The 24,683-nt window shown below is 37.4% G+C and overlaps 1 protein-coding gene across 1 annotated transcript in view; it reads left to right on the top strand.

Moving 5' to 3' along the window:
- PIK3CG (phosphatidylinositol-4,5-bisphosphate 3-kinase catalytic subunit gamma) overlaps nucleotides 1-24,125 on the top strand; it is a 29,114-nt gene extending 4,989 nt beyond the window's left edge. Inside the window, exons 3-10 of the mRNA XM_063100830.1 lie at nucleotides 94-319; nucleotides 1,824-1,927; nucleotides 5,599-5,745; nucleotides 6,770-6,860; nucleotides 7,648-7,778; nucleotides 8,701-8,812; nucleotides 10,038-10,195; nucleotides 23,847-24,125. Of these exons, the coding sequence (XP_062956900.1) occupies nucleotides 94-319; nucleotides 1,824-1,927; nucleotides 5,599-5,745; nucleotides 6,770-6,860; nucleotides 7,648-7,778; nucleotides 8,701-8,812; nucleotides 10,038-10,195; nucleotides 23,847-24,125 (1,248 nt within the window). The remainder of the gene's footprint in view (nucleotides 1-93; nucleotides 320-1,823; nucleotides 1,928-5,598; nucleotides 5,746-6,769; nucleotides 6,861-7,647; nucleotides 7,779-8,700; nucleotides 8,813-10,037; nucleotides 10,196-23,846) is intronic.
- Nucleotides 24,126-24,683: the final 558 nt, after the last annotated feature.

The following is a 24,683-nucleotide window of genomic DNA, read 5'->3' as shown; positions in this document are numbered from 1 at the left end:
TTGATAACAGAGTGACATTTTAAGTCAAGCAAGAACTGATTGATAGACTAAAGCATTAGTCATAATCACTTCCACCTCTTGTACTGCCCTCAGAACAAAAGAATTGGTCACTTCTTGTTTTGGTTCTTGAGAAGTGAGATAGCCCAGTCCAGACACTATCAGCAGAGGTTTGCTGTGATCCTGGAAGCCTATCTGAGGGGCTGTGGCAGAGCAATGCTGCATGACTTTACCCAACAAGTCCAAGTCATCGAGTTGTTACAGAAAGTCACCATTGATATTAAGTCGCTCTCTGCTGAAAAATATGACGTCAGTTCCCAAGGTACAGTGGCTGTATTTTCTTGGTTCTCTTTCCAAATGCCTTCATCTTCAAATGCCATTGACCCTATGATTCTTCCTCTTTCTGGAAGCCAAGTTGTATCTTCCTAAAGGCAGCCAAGAACATATTTTTTAGTCTTCTGTCTGTGTGGAGTAAACAAATTTAAAGTTCTCCTTTAACAAGTTAATAATTTCTAAATTATATATTTATATGTTCTTAATGATTAAGTTATAATAGATATTAAACTCTTTGAAAAATTAAAAAGCATTATGCAGATGTAAGGTGTATTATTTACGAACAGCTGCACACACACACACAAAGATTACTTATTTACAAATCTTTACCTTTTTCTCCCAATCTTTGAACATGCGCATATACTTTTTAAGTTTTCAGTCTTCCAAAGTAATGAATTACTAAGAGGCTATTTTAGATTTTTTGCATTTCTTTAAATGGCTTATCTCAGAGTTATACATATATATACACATATATACATGTTATCTTGACACACACACACACACACACACACACACACACACACACACACACACACACACACACACCATGCCTCCTCTCTGAAGCCATTTTCAATATCTTTCTATCTTTACCCTAAGAAATCCTGTCCCTGCCCTAGGAAAATTAATCACTCCTTCTCTGTATTTCCATAGGTTTTGATTGACACTACATTAAGTTATTGTCATTAACATATCTTTCTAGTCTTGCAAATTGTATGAACTGTGAAGGTAGGGGATGTCTCATTCATTTTTATATACCTATACCTAGCACTATGGCTCATAATGAACACTTACTAATGTCCTCAGCCAATGTTTTAAACTCCTGAATAATTTAAATTTCTACTTTTTTCCTTTGATTCTTTTCCAATATAGCAATAATGCTCTCTCCCAAAAACGATAATGGTAATAATAACATTACTTTTATTTTTATTATAAGAAAGAGAAACATTTGTACTGGCCTCCATTCTGTTTTCTAAAGAATAAATTTTCAATGTATGTATCTGCCTTTATAATTTTGAGGCTGTCACATCTTCTTTACACAACCTAACTTCCTCTTTTGAAAAGAATTTATAGAACCCTAACTGAATTCCACTTCATACTGTCTTCAAATGTCTGTTCCCCAAATAAAATGGCAGATTAAAGTTTCACAAGCTGGAAAGAAAACTACAGTATTAATTTATTAGCATTACTCTCAAAATATCCTTCTCTACTTGATTGTATTGGCATCTGTGCGTTATCCCACGTATATTCACATATTTCCACTCCCTGTTGTAGCATGTGTATGTGGTTACATTCCTCACAGTAAGCCTGACTTATCTTGCTACCTCAAATGGTTAGTTCCTCAAAGGCAGGGCCCTACCCCCCCTTTTTTTTCTGCTCCACACCAGACCAAATATGTAGAATGCTGTGATCAAATATGGCCTTAGGAAATGTTTTAGATAATATTGGTAATTACTTGAACTCAAATAACTCATGTGTACTTTTGACAATTACAGTTATTTCACAACTTAAGCAAAAGCTTGAAAACCTGCAGAATTCTAGTCTCCCAAAAAGCTTTAGAGTTCCATATGATCCTGGACTGAGAGCAGGAGCACTAGTGGTAGGTATCACTTGAATGTCTCTTCGTGGCCTTTATGTCTTAAAAATGTCTAGCATGCTTTCCAGGGCCCAGTACGTAAAGGTTAGTGTTGATATAGAGACAGGGAAGCTGGAGAGACCCTGGATAGGCTTCTGCCACACCCTTCTCCAATCATTAGCTATTGAAAGCCTCAACACCGGGTAATTTCCTTTCCATTTTGTTTTGAATCAGCTGATTGAGGTATCCTTTATATAAAATAAAATTTGTCCATTTTAAATATACAATTCAATGAGTTTTGACAAATGCATGCAATCACATAACAACTACCACAATCAAGATATAGAGAATTTCCATAGAGATGTTATAGAAAAAGTTCTTTCATGTCCCTTTCCAGTTAGTCCTTTTCCTCCTCCCACTCCCCACCCTAAGCAGCAGGTGTGCTTTCTATCATATAATTTTGCCTTTTCTAGAATTTTATTAAGTGGAATCATATAGTATATAGTTTTGTATCTGGATTCTTTTACTTTGCCTTATGCTTTTAAGATTCCGTCATGTTATTGTGTATATCAGTAATTTGACCCTTTTTATGACTGAGTAGTAGTCCCTTGTATGGATATTCCACAATTCATTTTCCATTCTTTTTTCTTTTCTTTTCTTTTCTTTCTTTTTTTTTTTTTTTTGAGTAAATATTTAACAGCAGGATAGTTGGGTAAGATGGTGAATGTATAATTTTATACGATACTAGCAAACTTTTTACAAAGTAACTGTACCATTTAAATTTTCACCAGCAATGTACGTGAGTTCCAGTCGTTCTATTCCCTAGCCAACACTTGTTACTATCAGTCTTTTTAGTCTTAGCCATTCAAATGGGTGTGGAGTGTTATCTCACTGTTGTTTTCTTTGCATTTGGCTAATGATATTGAGCATCTTTTTATGTGTTTGTTTTCCATTAGTGTAGCTTCTTTTGAAAAGTTTCTATTCAAATCTTTCACTCATTTTTTAAGGTAGGTTGCCTTCTTATTTCTATATTTAAGAGTTCTTTATATAAACTGGATACAAAGTCTTTATCAGGTATACATTTTACAAATATTTTCTCTCAGTCCGTGGCTTGCCTTTTTATTTTCTCAGAAGTATCAAAGTTTCAAAGAGCAGAAGGTTTAAATTTTGATTAAGTCGAATTTAACACTTTTTCTTTTATTGTTTGTGCTTTTAGTGTCCTATCTAAGAAATCTTTGCCCAATCCACTGGTCCTCAACTTGGGGTGATTCCTCCCCACCCCACCCCCAGGATAATTTGGTAATGTCTAGAGACATTTTTTTATTGTTACAGCTGGAAGAATGTTACTGGCATCTAGTGGGTAGAGGCTGGGAATGCTGCTAAATATCCTACAGTGTACAAAATAGTCCCCCCCAACAACAACAAATCCAGCCCAAAATGTCAACAGTGCCAAGATTAAGACATCCTTGCCTAACTCAATTTGACAAATATTTTTTGCTGGAAGTTTTATGGTTTTAACTCTAACATTTAAGTCAATGATTCATTTTGAATTAATTTTCCTATATGATGTGAGGTAAAGGACAGAGTTCATTTTTTATGTGAATATCCAACTTTTCTAGCCCCATTTGTTGAAAAGACAAATCCTTTTCCTGTTGAATTGCCCTGGCACCTTTGTCAAATATGAACTGACCATGCATATTTGGGTCTACATCTAGATTCTCTGTTCTGTTCCATTGATCTACATGTCTGTTCTTACATCAATACCACACACTCTTGATGACGTTCAAATAACAAACCACTCCATGTATATGTAAGAATCTTATAAACAGTATACTTTTATCCCTCATCCTTTCCCCCTCATCTTTTGTATTATTTTATTTTATTTTTTAATTTTTGGTGGCTGGCCAGTACAGGGATCTGAACCCATGACCTTGGTGTTACCAGCACTACACTCTCCCAAGTGAGTTAACCAGCCAGCCCCTTTGTACTATTTTTGTTATGCTTTTAATTTCTACTTTGTTATAAACCCCATAATATGTTGCTATTATTTTTGCTGTAAACAGTTAAAAGTACATTTAACAGACTTAATACATTAAATAATTTTTAAAATACTTACCCACATATTTAACATTTTTGGTACTCTTCATTGTTTTGTATAGGTCCAGATTTCCATCTGGCCTCATTTTCCTTCAGTCTTTAACATTTTTTTATATCTCAAGTCTGCTGGCATTAAATTCTTTCAGCCTGTGGTCTTCTGAACAACTCCTTATTTTGCCTTCATTTTTGAAAAATACTTTTGCTGATTATAGAATTTTATATTGACGGGTTTTTTCCTTTTCAGTAGCTTTTTCTTCTGGTTTGCATATTTTCTGAAGATAAGTCTCTGTCATTCTTATCTTTGATTCTCTGTATAATACATCTTCTTTTCCCAGGCTGCTTTTAAGATTTTCTTTTATCACTGGTTTTCAGCAACTTGATTATGATGTGATTTGGTATGGTTTCCTTTATGTTTAGTCTTTTAGGGTGTATTGAGCTTCTTAAATTTGTGGATTTATAGTCTACAGATTTGGAAATTTTTCAGCCAACATTTTTTCTTTCCAGTATTTTTTCTTTTTTCTCTTTCCTCTCCTCTCCTTCAAAGACTTTGATTACAATATTTCAGACAGCTAGACTGTAGGCTCAGTCTGGATCCCCTCTCTCTGTGCTGTAGCCTAGAACAGCCCCAGAGCAGTAAACTGAGGCAATTATAGGGCTCTCCTCATTTGCTTTTCTTCTGTCAGAGGTCACATATCTTCACTGCTTATTGTCCAATGCCTGAAAAGAATTGTTTCATGTATTTTATCTAATTTTCTAGTTGTTTATGGCAAGATAGCAATTCCTGTAGTAGTTAAGCCTCATGGAAGGAAGGGAAAGTTCCTCCCTTCCATGTTTAATTTTATATACAATTACCAGCAAACTGGGCCTGTAGCAAAAGCACACACTATCCACTAGCCTCCATTTACAGATTGGTAGGAATTATGATATATTAATACAGATTCAAATTGTGTTTGTTTTTTTTAAAGACCACATCACATGTTTGATTCATGGTGAATTCCCCTTTGGCAAAACTCCTTAGTTTTTTATTTTTATGTGGGTGGCTGCTAAGCCACATTTTCCTTACCTTAAATTTATTTAGATTTATGGAGGTTTATTTGGGGGGGGTGCTATACCTAAGTGCCAGATTTTCCATTTATTTCTGTTAAATTTTATCATGTTAGATTTGGCCTATTGCATCTGATTCTGCAGTAATAGTTTTTTAGACATTGTGGTAGCATTAAAACTCTTTTTTCAAATTAAATCATAGAGGGAGGCCAAATACATAAACAGATAATAGCAAAGTTGCAGTTTATTACAGGAGAAGTGGGAGGACCAGAGTGCTGTAGGAGTGGGCATGGGGAGGGTGGGATCTGCCACTTAGGTACCTTCCTAGACTGTTAGGGTTCCTTGGAGCACAGTTTAAGAACCACCGGTTTAAGTGTTGTGAATTTGCTCTCACAGAGCATTTCTAGATTTGGTGGGAACACCTACTGTATTTTTACCCAAACATTGAACTAGTACTTTGTCCTGATTGTTTATAGTGATGCTTTGCGAGAGAATTTGTGTCTCCACAAAGTGTATTTATTACATGTAGGAAACACATGACTGCTCCCTTACAGATTGAAAAATGTAAAGTGATGGCCTCCAAGAAAAAGCCCTTGTGGCTTGAGTTCAAGTGTGCTGATCCTACAGCCTTATCAAATGAAACAATTGGAATTATCTTTAAACATGGTGATGATCTGCGGCAAGACATGCTTATTTTACAGGTACGCTAATGTTTAGGAACTTTTCTAATTATCTGAAAAAAGAATTCTGTATTAGACCTAAAACACACATTCTACCGATTCTATTCCCATGATGAACAGCGATCAAAGATTACATAATAGAGGGGTTTCACTTGGGTAATATGGCTGTGGACCATGAGATAGGCAATCTAAGGAGCATCACAGTTCTGTCCATTCTTTCAAAGATGCATATCCAACATTCCAAAGTAGGCAGATATACTTCCCTCACCTAACCTCTTTGTATACACCCCATTCCACGCTTGTCAACAGAGAATATAGCCGTGTTTACCCCCACCCCCACTTTATTCCTGTTCATAGACATATCTGCACACCCATAGGCACCCTCCTTAGATACATCTCCTCTGATACACATACACAAACTCAAGTGAATGATTTGATGGGAAGAAGAAAGAAAATGAACAGGTGGGTGATTGGAGGAATGACATGCACAAGTGACAAGATTGAGCAGATTATTAAGGCAGAAGGTGAATGGCGAAGGTATCAGTGCTAATCATGTTCACATATTCTTACATTTCTGGATAAACTTTAGCTTCACAAATCTGCAAAGTAATATTCTCCAGATTCTAGCTGTTCAACATTGTAGAGGTAACAATTTCTAATACTTAATATGGTTTATTTAAAATAGACAAACCACATTAGAGTGGTAAATATGTGTAAGGTAGTTAGAGTTATTGTGGTAAAATATACATCATGAGAGTGGAGCATTTTGAACAGATATATGATAAAACATAGCTAAAACCAACCCCAAAAGAAATCCATTTATCCTCTTCCCCAAGATACATTTCAGGGATTGAAATTAACATGCTCAGTACCAGGTTGGTCAATAAAAGTGCACTTGTTACTTACATATTTTACATTTACTTATATATTTTTTGTTACCAAATAAGATTGCTGTACTTTTTTAAGAGAGAAGGAAAATATAAAGGAAAATACATTAAATAAATATGTATTTATAATAGAAACGTTTCTGTATTTTGATGCCCAGATTCTACGAATCATGGAGTCCATTTGGGAGACAGAATCTTTGGATCTGTGCCTCCTGCCATATGGTTGCATTTCAACTGGGGACAAAATCGGTATGTGGTTACCTCAGGAGAGGAGCATACCACTCAGCTAGTTGTAAAAGATCATAATTCCTTCAGTGTAGGTGTTTAATAACTGAAAAATCACAATCGTAATCCATATAAAAAGGAAGAAATTGTTCCTAGGCTAGTGAATGTGACTCAATTTTTAATATGGATATGGTGAAAATACATGAATGCAGGGTTCAAATCCTGTGACTATACATGGAAATTATCTTAGTAAGAACTGGTTCCCTCCCCTTTACTTTTCTACCTCTAAACTTTAGCTCTTTTCATTACACATTAAACTTTTCTCTCACAAATAACATTTAAAAATAGATGGAAAGATCTGTCACTTATTTCAATATTCCAGAATTCACACTATCAAAGCTATTACTCTACTTTTTCGTACTTTTATAGACATGACATTTTAAGTCCAATCACACATATTTTTATTCAACTTTCTGATTTGAGAACTGTATGAAACTGTTTACATTTGACCCTGTGATTTAAAAATGGAAAAGGTACAGGTTGCCAAGTGAGAAAGGACGCTCAGCACATAAATGCTTTTATTTATTACTGTTCAAAACCAACTCTTTCCTCTTTTTATTGAGGGATATCGAAAGCATATCCCACACAACTTCCATATCCTTCTTCTTTTCTTTCTCTTCCCCCTAAATAAACCAACAACACAGACCTGGAAAATAGCCCTCTAGTTTAAAAATATAGAGACAGAGCCATTCCTCCTGTAGGCCAGGCAGTGGGCCCCAGTCTCCATCAAACTCTGTGCATCCTCATGTAGGAATGATTGAGATCGTCAAAGATGCTACGACAATTGCCAAAATTCAGCAAAGCACGGTGGGCAACACTGGTGCATTTAAAGATGAAGTCCTGAATCACTGGCTCAAAGAAAAATGCCCTATTGAAGAAAAGGTGAGCTTATGCTATTCCCCACTCTAAACGTTCCTTACAAGCTGTCATTTATACAGCAATAGTGGTTTCAGGTTTTCAAAGGATCCCCCAGCATCTTGTCTTCTGACGTATTGAAAGCCTTTTCTCATGAGGTAATGGGGGTTTTAAGTGCTTTCCCACAGTGACATAGCATATGTGTAAAACAGAGGCACTCAGTTGAGGACTCCATGAGCATTTGTTTCTCCTTTGATTACCAGGCATGCTTTGAATAAAATTTGGTTCTATAAAATGATCTGTTAGCACTATTTATGGCGGTCTATTTTTGTTGTTCAGCAGAAAGACGCAGTTACCATGCATAAATTCTTTCTGACCTGAGAAATACCACGTATCTAATAGAGTAATTTATAATTTACATTGCACTCTACTCTAAATGGTAAATTATGGATGCTGAAAATGTCAGCTCCACCGTGACTCTGAAGTGCATGTGCTGAATCCTTCACAAGCTGTATGGTTAGGCTGTTTGGCTGCCGTTTAAAGTTCCGCTGTACAAGATTAGCACTTCTCACTTGCATGGTTAGCAGCCTTTAGGACGGAAGTATAATTAGTGGCACTTATTATTCTGCTGTACATGTGGATTTGTGAACCCCTGCATACTCTAAGTGGTCACAAGCAAAACATACTTTTACAATGAGGAGATATTACTATGGGTTCCATATAGCTGTTGGCAAGTGAGGCATGGAGAGGAAGCAAACCCTTTTGATTCAGTTACTGTTGCCCTTTGACTCCTGTTTCCTCCTTGTGCTAACACTAATGAAATCAGGCACAACTAAGTTGCTCTCTGAAAATGGTTCTCAGACAGTATCTTTTTGGAAATAATTTGTAATAGATTCATGCTATTCTTTGTAGTTCGCAGACAACTAATATTGAGATGCATTTTCATTAGTTTCAGGCAGCAGTGGAGAGATTTGTTTATTCCTGTGCAGGCTACTGTGTGGCAACCTTTGTTCTTGGAATAGGCGACAGACACAACGACAACATCATGATCACAGAGACAGGTGAGTTTACTTATTGCAGAATAATTTTTTATTGTGGTAAAATATACATAACGTAAAATTTACCGTTTTAGCCATTTTTAAGTGTACAGTTCAGTGGCATTAAGTACATTCCCATTGTTGTGCAACCATCACCACCATTCATCTCTAGAACTTTTTCATCTTCGTCACCTGGGACTTTGTACCTACCTATTAAACACTAACGCCCCATTCCCACTTCCTTCCAGAACAGAGTCATTTTTAAATTGAGTTCAAGGCTGGGGCACATATTTAGAAGTCATTATTGTGTAGGGACATTGATGCTACTGAGATCACCCTAGAGAGACCACACACCTTGAGGATCAAGAAGCGAGTAAGAGAAGAGGCAGCAAATGAGACTTAGGAAGAAAAGGATAGAGAGATAGCCGGAAAAATAAGATAGGGTCACATCCCAGACGTTGCTGAGGGTGAGAGTGATCAATAGTGTCAAACGTTGCAGGGAAGCGACAAAAAGAAGTCATAGATGCCCTTAAACCTGAAATGCTCCACCTCCCTCACTCACGCCTCTTCACTGGTCCACTGTCCATTTGGACAATGGTCAGTAATGGCCACCACACCATGAGATTTTTCTCCATGAAATTTGGACCGATTTAAGAGTAAAGTGTGGAAAAAGCACCAACTTGCTGTGCAAATCAAAAGAGATAATGCATTTATAGACTATAGAAAATGATAAAGGGCTAAACAAATGAGAGATGATGGTGATTGTGGTGGTGATGGTGGTAGTGGCAGAAATTAACCTAAAGGACACTCAAATGACTTATTTCTATCATACTATTCACAAGTAAGCGTGAATGCCCCTCATCCAAGCAGAGTGAAACGTCAGTCTGTCCCAAGTTATGTAAGGACCATAAGAGAGTCTTGGGCAGAATGACAGCGTATTGGCCAGAGAGTTTGATTTATGTTTCTCTGAGTAATTTTGAGACCCAAATTTTTTAATGGCATTTGGCTGTCATCTAAAGAACACCGGAAGGATATCAATAACCTACTTGATTCCAAGAATGCTTTGTGGCTACTACTTTCACACACCTGCTAAGAAGAAAAATATCACAGCCTAATAAAACAATGTAAAAATATGCTCTCTCCATCATGATAGCTTATTTTCAGGCAACTTAAGGAATATTCATGAAACAAAGTGTTATTACAAGCGCTTATGCCAGTGTAATGATGTCAGACATCTTCTTCTCTCAAGGAAACCTATTCCATATTGACTTTGGGCACATTCTTGGGAATTACAAAAGTTTTCTGGGCATTAATAAGGAGAGAGTGCCATTCGTGCTAACTCCAGACTTCCTGTTTGTGATGGGAACTTCTGGAAAGAAGACAAGCTCACATTTCCAGAAATTTCAGGTAAGTCACCTCCCTCTGCATCGCCTACCGAGAACACGAACCAAGTAGGTGGCCTGCGGAGCGCACCACAGCCCTCACCCCTGTCTCCACTTGGTGGCTCGGCCAACCCTACCTCCTCTCTGCCACCTCCACTCCTTCTCCAAGTGCACAATGACGCTTCTCAGTAATCCACCTAAAACCAACCAAGTAAAAATATTCCATAAGCAGCGGGACAGGCAAATATAGAACACCAGGATGACGTGGTACTGAAGAGAGAGCTTTAAGGAAGGGCAACAGGTGAGCAGTTTAGCCATCAGATATTTATCTGTTCAAGACATTTGTAGAAGACCTAAATTTTACACGTATTTTTCAGGACTCTCTTCCTTAATGCACTTTAAATAGGGTTTGATTTGCACTCCACATTGCAGAAACAAGTCTTCTTCCTGAGTCCCTTCTTGTGTGCAGTGTTACCCTTGGGAGATGACATGGGCCTTGAAGTTCAGTGGAAGAGGAACTAGGATGTATTATTTTGAAACCTGTCTGTTCCTGTTTATTCTCCTGGCTGACTCTTGATTTGGTGATTACAAGATTTACCCTCCCACGTTTCCAGTGGTGTTGTCAGAGAAATTGAGATCTTTGGGGCCAGATGGTCTTAGGATTTTTAGTGTCTGTTTTTCTGCATAAACTCAGTTAGGTGTTAGACTATTTCCAGGGACTTGACACATTTCAGTCCTGTTTTTCTTTAAAGTTAAAAACCACATATTTTGACAACTTCCTGAAAGGGAAAAATGGTTCCAAAAAAAAAAAAAAAAAAAACCTGGAAGAATTTCACCAATTTAAAAGGGAAAAGCACTCAGTTCTCCTCTCCTGGAATTAGTGTTAATCTAACTAGCTTCAGACAAACGCAGCAGCAATGAACTGTAATTTAAAGAATCAAACGCAAGGCATTTGGCCTCACTCACAGGCTGTCCTTGTTTCTGTGTGTATGTCCTCCTTTTTGCCAGTGACTCTCCCTAGAACGACTGCTCTCCTGTCCTGTTGCTGATGACATTTCCATAGGCCCCCATAGTGTCCATGATACCCAGTAAAATCCAAACAGTGCTTCCTTTAGCTTTCTTTGTTGTTGTTGTTGTTGTTATTGTTATTGTTTTTTTAAAGTTTCAAAATATTCTTAATGAAGAGATTTGGGGGATGGGGAGGACAAGGAGGGGTTTCTTCCCCCTGCAAGGAGCTTCCAGCCAAAGCAACAAATCTTTGCCGTGAACCTTTGAAATTTATCTTCTTGGCCTGGGAGCCTCTCTCCATCCTTTATGACCAAAGCTTGTTTCTCAAGCCATTAAAACCTCTTTAACTAAAACGACATCTAGGCAGTGTGCACCACTAAAAACACACCTTCGTGAATTTTGTTATATTTGTATATATCTATATTTTGGAGTGCCGGCATACATTTTAAGTGCCTGACAATAGGAGGGTACTTCGAAAAGTTCGTGTAAAAATAGAATTAAAATATAAGACAAATCTTTCCATGAACTTTTTGAAGTACCCTTGTATATGCACATTGAGCCTAAATACAGATATAGCACAGCATGGTAGTTGAAGGGATGGGCTTTGGAGTTTGAATCCTGGCCCTGCTACTTAAGCACTATGTATATGATGAAAATTATTTATCTTTTCAGAATCTCGGTTTCTCCATCTGTGAAGTAGGAATAGTAAGACGTAACTCATGTGGTTTTTCTGGGGATTATTTCAATGAAACATGCAGAATGCTTAGCCCAGTGCCTAGACCACAGCAATAACTCAATAAACATTAGCCGCCATTGTTATATGCATCACAGTGGGTCTTCAAACTTTGAAAACTTTTAAGTTGAGAAACCATTTTTGAAATGAGCTCTCGGGCAATATATAAAACATGACAAAGTAGCATGTTCTGGTTAAAGAGAGAGCGGAGACCCCACCCTACCTGTTCGGCTCTCCCAGCCCTGCACCCCCACCTTCTCCTGTTTTTCCCACAGAAAAAGAACACCACAGTATCAAATGATACCTGTGCAGAATTTCCAAGGTTTCCAGCTTGACAAAGATGGGCAGCAAATTTCTGCATCATTTGACTCTGACCTTGCAACAATTTTTTTTTTTTTTTTATATACTGCTAAGCCTTCCAGGAAGATTTTCTGTTTCTTAATTTTATGTTTCCTTTTTGAACTGAAGTTCTTCAAAATCAGGGACCACATCTCTAAACTCTCTAAATAATGCCTTAGAATCTTGTATACTAAAGCTGCCATTTTTAGGCAAGCTGGGAAGTGTTGTATACATTTGCATTTTGAATTAAAGGCATCTTCATTTCCAGTGAACTGCTAATTTTGAATTGATAAGGTTAATTAACACCTGCTGCATATCTGAATAACCTGGTAAGAAGGGTAGAGAAAAGTTGAGCTGCTGTTTGTTAAGGGGGAGGCGAGCCTTCTCCACAAAGAATTAAAACATACCTAGCTAGTGGCCTGAGGATGGAAGTAAGGGGAACTGAAAAAGTCTCTACTCTGTCCCACCTCTCTGCTTTCCAGGGTAGTTAGCTAGTTCAGCCTAGGACCATGTTTATAAATTATTTATAGAATAGGGGAGAGTTCAGGAACAAGCTGTAATGAGATAGACGTGAAACCAAGGCCCACCATTTGAACCCAAGAACACTGGAGCAGCATCGTCCACACAGGGAGCTCAACAGATGAGGACAATGAGTTTGATAAATCAATTCTCCTTAGAAAAATCTCTTCCTTACTGAAGAGATAAAAAATGAAACAGTGTTTTTACCCACTTGTAATTTATTTTAGACCTATTTATTTGAAATTTCAGTCACAGTTATAGAACATACATAACACAAATACAACATTGGCAAGTGAGATTTGGCTTCCCATTTATTTCTATGCAGGAATATGTTGGGATGTTTTTGCCATCTTTTTTATTTTATTTTTTAATTGACAGGTAATAATTGTACGTTTTTATGGGGTACAGAGTAATATTTCTATGCATGTATACCCTGTGTGATGACCAAATCAGGCTAATTAGCACATCCATCACCACAAACATTTGTCATTTCTTTGTGATGAGAACATTTGCACTCCTTTTTTCTAGCCATTTGAAAATATATAGTAAATTATTGTTAATTATAGACACCTAGCACTACTATAGAATACTAAAACTTATTTTTCTTGTCTAGCTGTAAGCTTGTATCCATTAACCTACCTCTCCCTATCCCCTCTCCCCGCTACCTTTCCCAGCCTCTAGTAACCTCAATTCTTCAGTCTACTTCATGAGCTCACTTTTTTTAGCTCCCACACATGAGTGAGAACATGTGGTATTTATCATTTTGTGCCTGACTTATTTCCATGTTGTCTCCAGCTCATCCATGTTGATACAAATAACATGATTTCATTATTTTTTTATGGTTGAGTAGTATTCCATTGTATAGATATACCACATTTGTTTTATCTAATGCTTTTTTACTTTATTCAAAGCAAGAGCCAGCAAAATATTAAAAATATCAGAAGATATCAAAATCCCATTATCCTGCTTTCTAACTTCCATGTGTTGGTAATTTGTGACTTTGAATAAATTCTAAATGTCCGAGCTTTGCCTGCAAGGCCCTGAGGGATGAGGCCCCTGCACCCTCCAGCCTCACCCCAGGGTGCTCCCTCCTCCTTTGCTCACTCCTGTCACCATGGCTGTCCTCCACCTTACCACCATGCCAGCTGTCCCACTGCTCAGGCCTTCTTCCCGGAATCCCCTTCACTGCCCATTAGGTCTCAGTATATGTGTCATTCCTCAGAGCAGTCATCTAAATCAGGTCCCCTCCTGTTATTCTTTGTCACAGCCCCCTGCCTGTTTCCCTCATTGAGTCTATCACAGCATATGACCATTTGTACTGGTTTGCTATTTGTCTCTCCCTTTCCAGACTGTAAGCTCTGTGGAGCAAGGCCTTGTGTGTCCTGTGTCCCTCATGTGGGGCCGGAGCCACAGTCAGCACTCAATAGGTGTTTGCTGAGTGAAGAGCAGATCATGGAGGGGCAGTTCCTGCATAGGGAGGAGTTGGATCAGACTGGATAACCTCTAGGGTGTCTTTCTTCCCCATTATACACTGTATTGTATGAGTTTATGAAAGTGTAACTCAGGCACAGCTTGACAAACCACCATCACATGCAAGTTAGTAAGTCTTCAAGATGCAGGTTAAACATTAGATGAGGAACTAAACTTAATTAATGCTTTATTAAATAATAAAAATATGTGAGTGCCATATGGTGTCTATTCACATTTTTGTCGATATTTCCTTACTGACATAAGTATTACATATTTATTCCCAATCATAGCAGTAGTCTATGCTAAGAGAATAGGACGTGGAGTATATACACACAGTTAATGTTCATTACAGAACAGTTTTCAAGGAGCATGAACAACGTGTTCTCTTACAAACATTTTGAAGACATTCTTTGCACACAGTAGGCACTGAGCAAGTGTGTGTGAGATAAATCTGAAGCTATCAATGTAGCCAGATAAATAACACATTCATAAACACAGCTACACAAAGCAGGCAGTCTGAGGACTGTCCTTAAAAGGCACTTGCCCCTAGATGTCACTCTTAAGAAGTGTTTTATAGGAGAAAAGTCTGGAACCCATTATTTGTGTTATTTTAATCCAGATGACTATGGAAGTTTTCTTGCCAGTTATACCAGGCCCTGCCCTGTTTCCAATACCGGCAGTCTCATCCCCATGCCAGCCTGTACCCAACTTCCAACCTGTAGGCCCAGTCCCTTGCCAGTCGCTATGCAGAATTTTTAAGAACCTTCATTCACCCAGAGTTTACCTCTGCTGTAGTCTAACTCCAGCCTTGGCCAGGCTGTTTTAACTGCTTCTGCCTCTGTTCCTCCACCAGAGGCCCCTGCTTGTAAACCTACCTCTAAGACTAGGGCCCTGCTCCCTGCTGTTATTTACCTTGCTGGAGAGTTGAGTATTCTACCTAAGCCCAGCCATAGGGACCATAGAGACCTTGCCATCTGACGTTCCTATAAAGACTGTAGCCACCTCACAGTTATTACCCATCACTATTGTCTCTCTCTCTCTTTTTTTCTTTTTATGGGTGGCTGGCTAGTACAGGAATCAAATCTTGGACCTCAGTGTTATCAGCACCATGCCCCATTACTATTCTCTCTCTCCCCTTCCCTTGTGCAGTAGCCCTTGTGCTTGTCTTTACTTGTAACCTGCCAGGCTCCTGCTCCATCCCGTTGTAATCACCAGGCCGTGTTGATCATATCCAAAATAGGACACTAATTCAACATACACTTTTTAAATACCTATCACATTTCAGGCACTGTGCCAGGCATAAAAAAAGGGTCAAGTACTGCCCTTGGCAAGGCAAGATACCTTTACAGTGTAATCCCCTTCAGATACAATTGTTCCCTAATTCATCCTCATTTTAAAGCAGCAAATCTTTTCCGAGGTCGAACTTGGCTTCTGCACATTAAGCATTCATCCATCATGCAGATTATCAGATTATCTGCAGATTATCTGCAGTGCGCCAGACACTGTGCTGGGCACAGGCGATACGGAGCAGAGGCACAGCCCCAGAGCGCAGCACGAGAGAGACATACACACTTCATGGTAAGGAAAATTTGTCCTAAGAGTGTCAACAGTGGTTTGCAAAGGGAGTGATTAATCCTTCCCTGGAGGATAGAAAAGGGCTATTCAGAGAAGGTAGTGTCTTTATTGGATCTTAAGGGCTGAATCTAATTTCATTTGCCAGGCAGAGGCAGGGAGGAGGGAAGGAACATCCAGGCAGAAAGAACAGCATGAGCAAGTGCATGAAGTTTGAAAAGTACTTAGGAACAAAAAGTACAGTTGCCCAGTATGGATGGGACATAGGTATTTATGGGAGTGGGTAGTAGAATTTGAGTCAAGAAAGGGAATTGAGGTCCAACTTGAAGCAGTGCATTGGCTGGATTGGGGGGTAGAGAGCAGAGCAGTCACTTGGCGCTCAATTGATTAATCACAAATTACTGTAATTAAGGCCTATTATAGGTCAAGTGGGAGATGACAGGTTCATCTGTCACATTGTCCACAATGAACTGAGCTGTTAAAGAATTCACCCTTGCGATCTGCACTGTGGCCCACCGACCAGGTCAGGCTCAGCCTCCTCCTTCCCAGTGTGAAATCTCTCAGAACTTCAATCTCTCTACATGTTACCCACTGGACGATACCCTTAGGGAAGAGTCCAGCATCAGCCATTTGGAGGGATTTGAATACATTGCTGTGATATCTCCCCCAGATGCACACATGTAGGACTGTCGAATTGTTAGGACTTGGTTAAGCTTGTCAAACTTAATCACTATTCTGGAAAAGATATGAATCCAAGACTGGAGAGATGACCTTGGATTGGATTTATGTGTTAATCTACCAACATGCAGTATCACTCAGTACCTAAAATATTAGATCCCTGTTACTTTTAAATACTCATCAAGAATAACCTTTCAACTGGCATCATTTTCTCAATGTTTAGCTTCTTTTAGAGAATTGTTTTGACTACCGTAAGAATATTATCAAGAAAATTGTTCAACATGTTACAAAGTGTACTCTTGTGTACAGATCTTCTTGTGAATTTTTTTTTTTTTTTTTTTTTGGCTACTGGCTAGTGAGGGGATCCGAACTCTTGACCTTGGTGTTACCAGCCATGTCCTAACCAAGTGCGCTAACTGGCCAGCCCCTCTTGTGAAATTTCTGTTCGTCGTAGTTTCTAAAAAAGCTGTGCTTCTCCTAAACAAACAGGTTTTTTAAAATCTTTTGAACACTGGATAGAGTAATGGATTAGAGGCTCCTTTTGGCTAGAGATAAATTTGAAGACTGCCGCCCATAGCAAGTATGTAAGATTTGTGCTATATAGTTTTAAATTAGTTTTCTTTCCCCAACCCATTGAGTATTGTTTCCTTTGTTGTTGTTCTATTTCCTTTGTCCACTCACTTCTAACTAGTGTTGTTTTCACTTCTGTGTATCCAAATAGTCCACCTAAAATCCTTTCTGGAATAAGACACACACACACCCCTTCTACATACAGGCTACTCAGAGTATTTGACTAAAGTAGAATAGTTTAACTGTAGTGGTTAGATTTCTAATTGGCTTCTAACTAAATATTTAAGAAGATGGCAATATAGCCATCTGGTAAACGGAGCTAGTCTGAGAATCATTTTCAAATCCTTAAAGATAAGAAGCCTAATTCAAATTCAACAGATACATGGCCACATGTCACACACACTTTTCTTTTGGATATACCAGAAAGTGCTTCTAATGCATTTTTAGGTCTACTAATCAGTGACCTTCTCTGTTTTGCCAAAATAGCTCCTAAAGACATAGGCTAGCCAATGCACTGATTTTTATTAAAAACAAAATGAAATCCTCTGCCTTGGAGTGAAATATTTTTTCTCCACTATCTCCTTCTTCTAGCAGACAGAGGCAACATTGCTATTTAGGAAAAGTAAGTGGGTGGAAACATCTCTTTTCACTGATGAATATTTGTGAGTTTTTCTTCTTTCTCTCCCCTCAGCCCTCGAGTCATTTCCTAGAGTTCCTGTTTTATGGTCCTAAGATTTTTTTCTTCATTTTTGTGAACATGTACAGTAATACTTCACTTCCACTTCATTTCTAGATGAGAATGGAAGATTTTGATTTTAAGAAAAATTATTCCATATGACCTTGGACAGTCTAAAGCAGCCAGGGCACATCGGTGTTCAAGAAGTTAGTAGATTTTGTATAGAAGTAGTTTGTTTTCAGTTTAGAGAACTGATACTTGAGCCAGTTAGCACATCAAGTCAAAGTTTGGGCCTTGAAATGTTAATGAATTTCTTTGTTCCTAAGACTTATGGGGGTGGTAGCTTTGTAAAAACAATCGTTTCTTTTAGTACTAGATGCTATAATTAAGGCATTTGAATCAACAATGAAATTAAGAGCAGATGTACTACTTATTTATTAGCTACTAATGAAGAATGTTCTAGCTAATGACATTAATAATAATGTAATGTTCCCCACATTCACACTCATAACAAGTACATTAAACCAAGTCCCTGAAATCAGATTCTTCCCTTTCCCCTTCTTGTACACTCTGTAAAACAAAGCCTTCAACAGCCAGTTGAGATAGAGACAGGGGATGTTTAAGGTCAACAACAGGCAGCCCGGGTAGAAGGGAACATTCTTTTACTACAGCCAGTAACTTCTGTGTTCTCTGTTTTCCCCTGAGCTCCTTGAGCCACATCCTCATGATCCCTCAAACCACAGGCCTCTGAGCCGAGGAGGCATGGTCAGGAAGCTCTCACAGACCCTGTGGCTGAGTGCAAAGGGCAGAAATGAAACTTCTGGGGTCTGAGTGCGTGGAGCAAGTGCTCAGCTGTGCCCCTCAAGGCAAGAGAACCAGCTGCAGATGTAGCCAGTGTGCCATGTGCTTCCGTCCCACCCACCTCGGTGGGCCAGCACGAAGACAACCCTCCCCCTTGACAGTGGCTGGAGCGAGGCTTATCTCCCACTGCAACCTGCCTCCTCTCCTATGTCTTCACTGTCTAAGGAGACATGTGCACAGATGGTCTACTTGGGAAAGTGACACCTTAGCATTGAGAAGTGTATGTTCAATAATGCAACTCTTCATGATATTTGTTAATAATAATAGCCAATCACTTACACAGCACTTAAATCTCACTATAACCACATTAGATGAGTATTGTTTTTATTCTCATCCCACATATGAGGAAACTGAGGTCCAGAGAGGTTAAGTGACTTTTCCAGTGACTTTTCCAGTGACCTGCCGCTTGTCAGTAATAAAACCAAGATCTGAATCCGTACAGCTGGGTGTGAATCTCTGCTGTTAACCACTGCTCAACACTGCCTTTAACCAAAGGATAATTAAATCTGCACTGAGTCTCTCAGTCTGTGCAGCAAGTCAGAATCTGGACATTGTGTCTGAAACATATTAAATTTGGCATGCATTAAATTTGGAAAGGAAATTTCTTTCTCATAGAAGAGACCCTTGCTTGTGAAAATCAGAACCAGTCAAATGAATTAAAACCAACAGGAATTTTTTATATGAGTGAGACGGCCTTCAAGAGAATCAGGACAATTCCTTTCCCTCTTTGGCTGCAGCAGGGATTGGTGAATCTGCTTGTGGCTGCTTAAGAAGTATTTACTGAGCGCCTATGAATTACTGTTATAACTTGGCCTCAGGTTAATTTCCCTCCTTGAAAATTTTCTATTAAAAAGAGTTTGGCCACACAGTGCACTTACATAGCAGAGGGTTTGCCTGGAGCCCCCAGTGTATAGAAGGATAGAAAATGATTAAAAATTAGAATGTACTCTAATCCAAAATCAAAAGGCATCCCCATCTATGCCCTTGTGAAAATTGCGTAAGTTGACAAATTAATGAGACTGTTGCCTGGGGTGAAGTTTGCACTTAGCCTGCGTAATTACCAAGAAACGAGAGAGACGTCGGTAGGTCCTACAGATGAGCTGAAAAAATGATCTCCAGACATAAGGAGAGTCATTAAGAATGCAAGGCCACTAATGCACTGGGGCCACTTCCAGGGGACAAGTGATGCCTGGACAGCAGCTAGAACAGCCCAGACTCCTGGATCTGTTCCAGTCTCCTGCTTCATGGTAACAGTAAGGAAGGCAGAGGACTGACATTTATTGAGCCCTCGCTATGTGCCAGTGTCCATGCCACGCATTTTTTATATATTATCTCACTTAGAAGATGCCAGAATAGTGCATGGGTTCTTGTACTTGGACAGGGTGATGCATACACAGTCCAGCCTTGACATTCAGGATGATGCAGGCCTGACCTCAATTATCGTTGCATTTACTCTATCACATACGAATGACACAGACAAGATTATCTAAAAGCAAAAAGAAAAATCACTATGAACATTTTGACCTGTGAACTTATATTTTTTTCTATGTAAAGATTTTGTATTAATTTGCCCAAATGGGATGATACTACATTTTACACCTGCTTCTTAACACCAACACTTTTACATGCTTATTAAATATTCCTCTACGTTATCATTCTAGTTTCAGAGCATGCAATTGTAGGTACATTTCATGAACCTTTTTTATCAGTTCCCTACTGTAGGACATTTAGTTTGCTTTCAAGTTTCCATAATTTTAAGTAATATTCTAATTAACACCTTTGTAGATAAATCGCTGCAAAATTATCTAGTTTTTTAAAAAGTATGTTCCAAGCATGGAAGTTGCTGGGTAAAACAACTCATATATTTTCAAAGTCAAGTTTATCGAGGCATATTCACATACAGCAAAATTTGCCCTTTTTAGGTGTGAAGTTCTATGAATGTTAACAAACACATCCATCATGTAGCCACCACCACAATTAAGTTCCATGACATTTATAAGCATTTTAAAACTTTTGATGAATGTTACCAAATTGTCTGGTGGTAAAGTTACACGAGAGATCTTCAGATATTTCGTGGAAAGATTCATATTGTCTTTTTTTAGATTCATATTATTTTTTAATTCTACTTTTCCACGAACTTTTTGAAGTATCTTTGTACCTCTTCCCATCTACCATCAGCCTGTGAAAGGTGAACACTAGGTATTATCCTTAAAAAACTTAAAAAAGAAAAAATTTTCAATTCGTAGGTTAATGTTTCCATCTCATTTTAAGTTATGTTTATTTGGTTATTAATGAGGTTGTATATTTTTTGATAGGTTTATTTTCTGGTTTTATGTCTTATAGTGTGAATTCTCATTTATGTACTTGGCCTGTATTTCTGCCAACTATATTTATCTCTTCCTTACTGATTTGTAATAATTGTTGGGGGGCTGGTGATGGGGAAGTGATCTGTCATGTTGCAAATACGTCTTCTTTGTCGTTAGCCTCTTTCAGTACTATTTATAGCCTTTTTTCTCAAAAGTTTTAAGTTTCTGTCATCTCTCCATCTTTTCCTTATAGATACCACTTTGGAAGTCATTTTCCTAAAGTTCTTTCCCACTCTTTGATGATTTAAATATTTGCCCTTTTTACATTTAAATCTTTAATTCATCTGTAATTTATTTTAATATATCATATGGAGTAAAAATTTAACTTTATTTTTCACCCAAATGATAAGCCAGTTGTCCCAGTTCCATTTATCAAATAATAGATTATTTCCCCACCAATCTAAGTCACCTTTATTATATATATATTTATTATGTACCTACCTGAACTTTCTGTTCTTTTCCACAAAATTTCTTGTCTTTTTTGGAAAAGAATAGATACTGCTTCATACTGTTTTTAATATTGTAGTTTCATAAAATGTTTTAATATCTAGTATGGCAAGCACTGGTTTTTATTACTATACTATTTCAAAATATTCTCTCAGGCCCTAACTATTCCTGATGAACTTAAACAATATCTGGTTTAAACATCCAATAAGAATTTTTATTGAAATTTCATTATGTTTATATATTAACTTGAGAATAATTTACATCTTTATCATATGCAGAACTGAGGAACATGTTATGTTGTTCCATGTATTCAAGTTTTCTTTTATGTGACTCAGTAAAGTTTAACAGTTTTTAAAAATGGCTTCTGACAGGCATTGATACTCAGCTCTACCCCACAGATATGTACAATCAACTATGTTACAATAATAAATAAATAAATAGAATTTTTTAAAAAGTCATAAGATTTCAACAGACACTTCACCAAGGAAGGTACACAGATGGCAAATAGCCACGTGAAAAGATGCTTATCACCATTTGTTATTAGGGAAATGCAGATAAAAACTACAATGAAATACCATTACTCACCCACTAATATGGCTAAATTAAAAAGGTGAATGGATAAAAAAAAATTGTGGTATATTCATACATGGAGTACTATCTACCAATAAAAAATGGCCTGTTGATACATGCAACAATAATTATTGTGATGAATCTCAGAATCTAACTATTCCAAGTTGAAGAAGCCAGACAAAAAAGTACATAGTCTGATTTCATTCATACAAAACTTTAGAAAATGCAAATAAATCTATAAAGGACAGGGAGGATCAGAAGGGATGGATTACAATAGGGCAGGAGGAAACTATGGGGAGTTGTGGCTGTGTTTATCTTGATTGTAGTAATGGTCTCATGGGTGTATAAATGTGTCAAAACTGATCAAATTGTTCACTTTAAATATGCGCAGTTTACTGTATGACAATTATGCCTAAATAAAGTCATTGAAAACACACACACACACACAAGGTGTGCTCATGAGAAATTAGTGTATATAATATGTAGCCTTAGATGAATGACTGTCACGTGGTGAGCACTACAGAAGCATTTGTTGAAGAAATCGAAATAAAATTAATTTAATTCTTACCAAAAAAAACACAGTGGGTTCTGCATGTTTTGTGTATGTGTTTATCCTATTATTACTATTATTCATAGCATGACAGCATCTGTTTTTCATTATAATTTCTGATTTGTGTTTCCAAATTACAGCATTCTATTTATTAATTTTTATTGAAAAAATAGGTTATTAAAAACATTACAATAATATTTGAGTTTTTCTTCCTTTCAGTGTTTCAAGAAGACGGTTATGTCATTTATAAATGCTAATAATTTTACTTTTACTTTTCTGATTTTATACTTTATTTCTTTTTCTAGTATTTCACTATTTAGAATTATTTTGGTAATTTCAGATAATTCTTCACATTGTTACATTTTATGAGATATTAAATTACATGTTACTTTTTTAAAAATCAGAAATGGATGTTTTACCTTATGATGAGCTAGTCTTGTTGCAGTTTGGTTATGGTGTGTTATTCTTTTAATATTTTACTCAATATTTTATTTGAAATATTTATATCTATAATCATTAACTTTAGTTTTCTTTAATTGGCTATCTCTGTCCAGTTATGGTATTAAGGTTGGGTTATTCTCATGTTGTAAAACTGGGAAACTTGCATCTTTTTCTATGCTTTGGAACAATTTAAATTGCATAATCATACCTATTGCCTAGGAAGTGATTTAACTCACCTGTATCACCTGCTCTGAAGCTTCTTGGGGAGAGGTCAGCTATAGCATTTTTTAAAGACCTCTCTCTCACTCAATATTCAGAATTAGTATTAAAATTCCAAAGTTCATTCAACAATTTTGAGAATCAAACAGTGAAAAACTAATTTATATGTTTTCCTAGAATAGAACAAAGTGTAAAATAAAAATGAAAACTAACTACATCTTGAACACCACATCATTTCTTTGGATTTCATTAGCTCTTGGCAAACATTATTTATGCTTACATAAAGTTTATTGATCCCAACATGGTGTTCAAAAACTGATTCATTCCTCTTCAGAGACCACGGAAACTTCCATCCTCAATTTCCTAGCAAGGAAACTGAATTAAAAAGGTAGTGTAAGAAATAAGATGAAAATTATCTGTATCAATTAGTTTTCCTTGAGCACACCCTGGGTATATGCAGCTACACTAAAGTGTTTAAGAGATTATAAAAACAGTTTGTGTTCTTACCAAGTTTTTCATCTGAAGCAGGGACCTACCTTGTTTGTGATGGTTTCTTCTCATGGACAGGTCATGCTATGTAAATTCCAATACAGCCCAGTGGTCTTCAGCCTGCTTGCTACTGCAAATAGTAACAGCATTTTCTTCTCTTTCATCCAGGATGTCTGTGTTAAGGCTTATCTAGCCCTTCGCCATCACACAAACCTACTGATCATCCTATTCTCCATGATGCTGATGACGGGGATGCCCCAACTAACAAGCAAAGAAGATATTGAGTATATCCGGGATGCCTTAACAGTGGGGAAAAATGAGGAGGATGCTAAAAAGTATTTTCTTGATCAGATTGAAGTTTGCCGAGACAAAGGATGGACTGTGCAGTTTAACTGGTTCCTCCATCTTGTTCTTGGCATCAAACAAGGAGAGAAACATTCAGCTTAATACTCTGGGCTAAAATTAAAAACAAATATTCTAAAGCTTTAAATTAGCATGTCAGTCATAGAACTTGGATTTAGAATGCAATTGGACATTGTGAAAGCTGGCACTTCAGAAATGTCGCTCTTTTCCTAGCTGAACTCTTCCTGGAGGAAAAAAATGTTGCTTTGCTGATTTGTTAGATAACATTCAGTGCTAGGCTTATTTGCAGGTTCATTTTTTTCTCATTTGTCTTGGTAATATTGGAGAATATTTATATTATAAGTTTAAACAGACTAATGACTTCCTTATAGTGCCTGATATGTTGACTATCTTATTATTGAGTGCTTCTGGAAATTCTTTAGAATAATTGGTGACATCTATTTTCATTTGGGTTTATGCTCTCTTTATATATATATATATATATATATATTATATATTATATATTTTATATATATATATATATATATATATATTTTGTGTGTGTGTGTGTGTGTGGCTGGTCAGTAATGGGATCTGAACCCTTGATCCCAGTGCCTAGTGTTATCAGTACTGGCTCTAACCAAGTGAGCTAACTGGCCAGCC

The sequence above is a fragment of the Cynocephalus volans genome, chromosome 6 (assembly GCF_027409185.1).
Source record: "Cynocephalus volans isolate mCynVol1 chromosome 6, mCynVol1.pri, whole genome shotgun sequence".
NCBI lineage: Eukaryota > Metazoa > Chordata > Mammalia > Dermoptera > Cynocephalidae > Cynocephalus > Cynocephalus volans.
The sequence above is the reverse complement of the archived record's forward strand: the minus strand, read 5'-3'. Positions and strand labels throughout refer to the sequence as shown.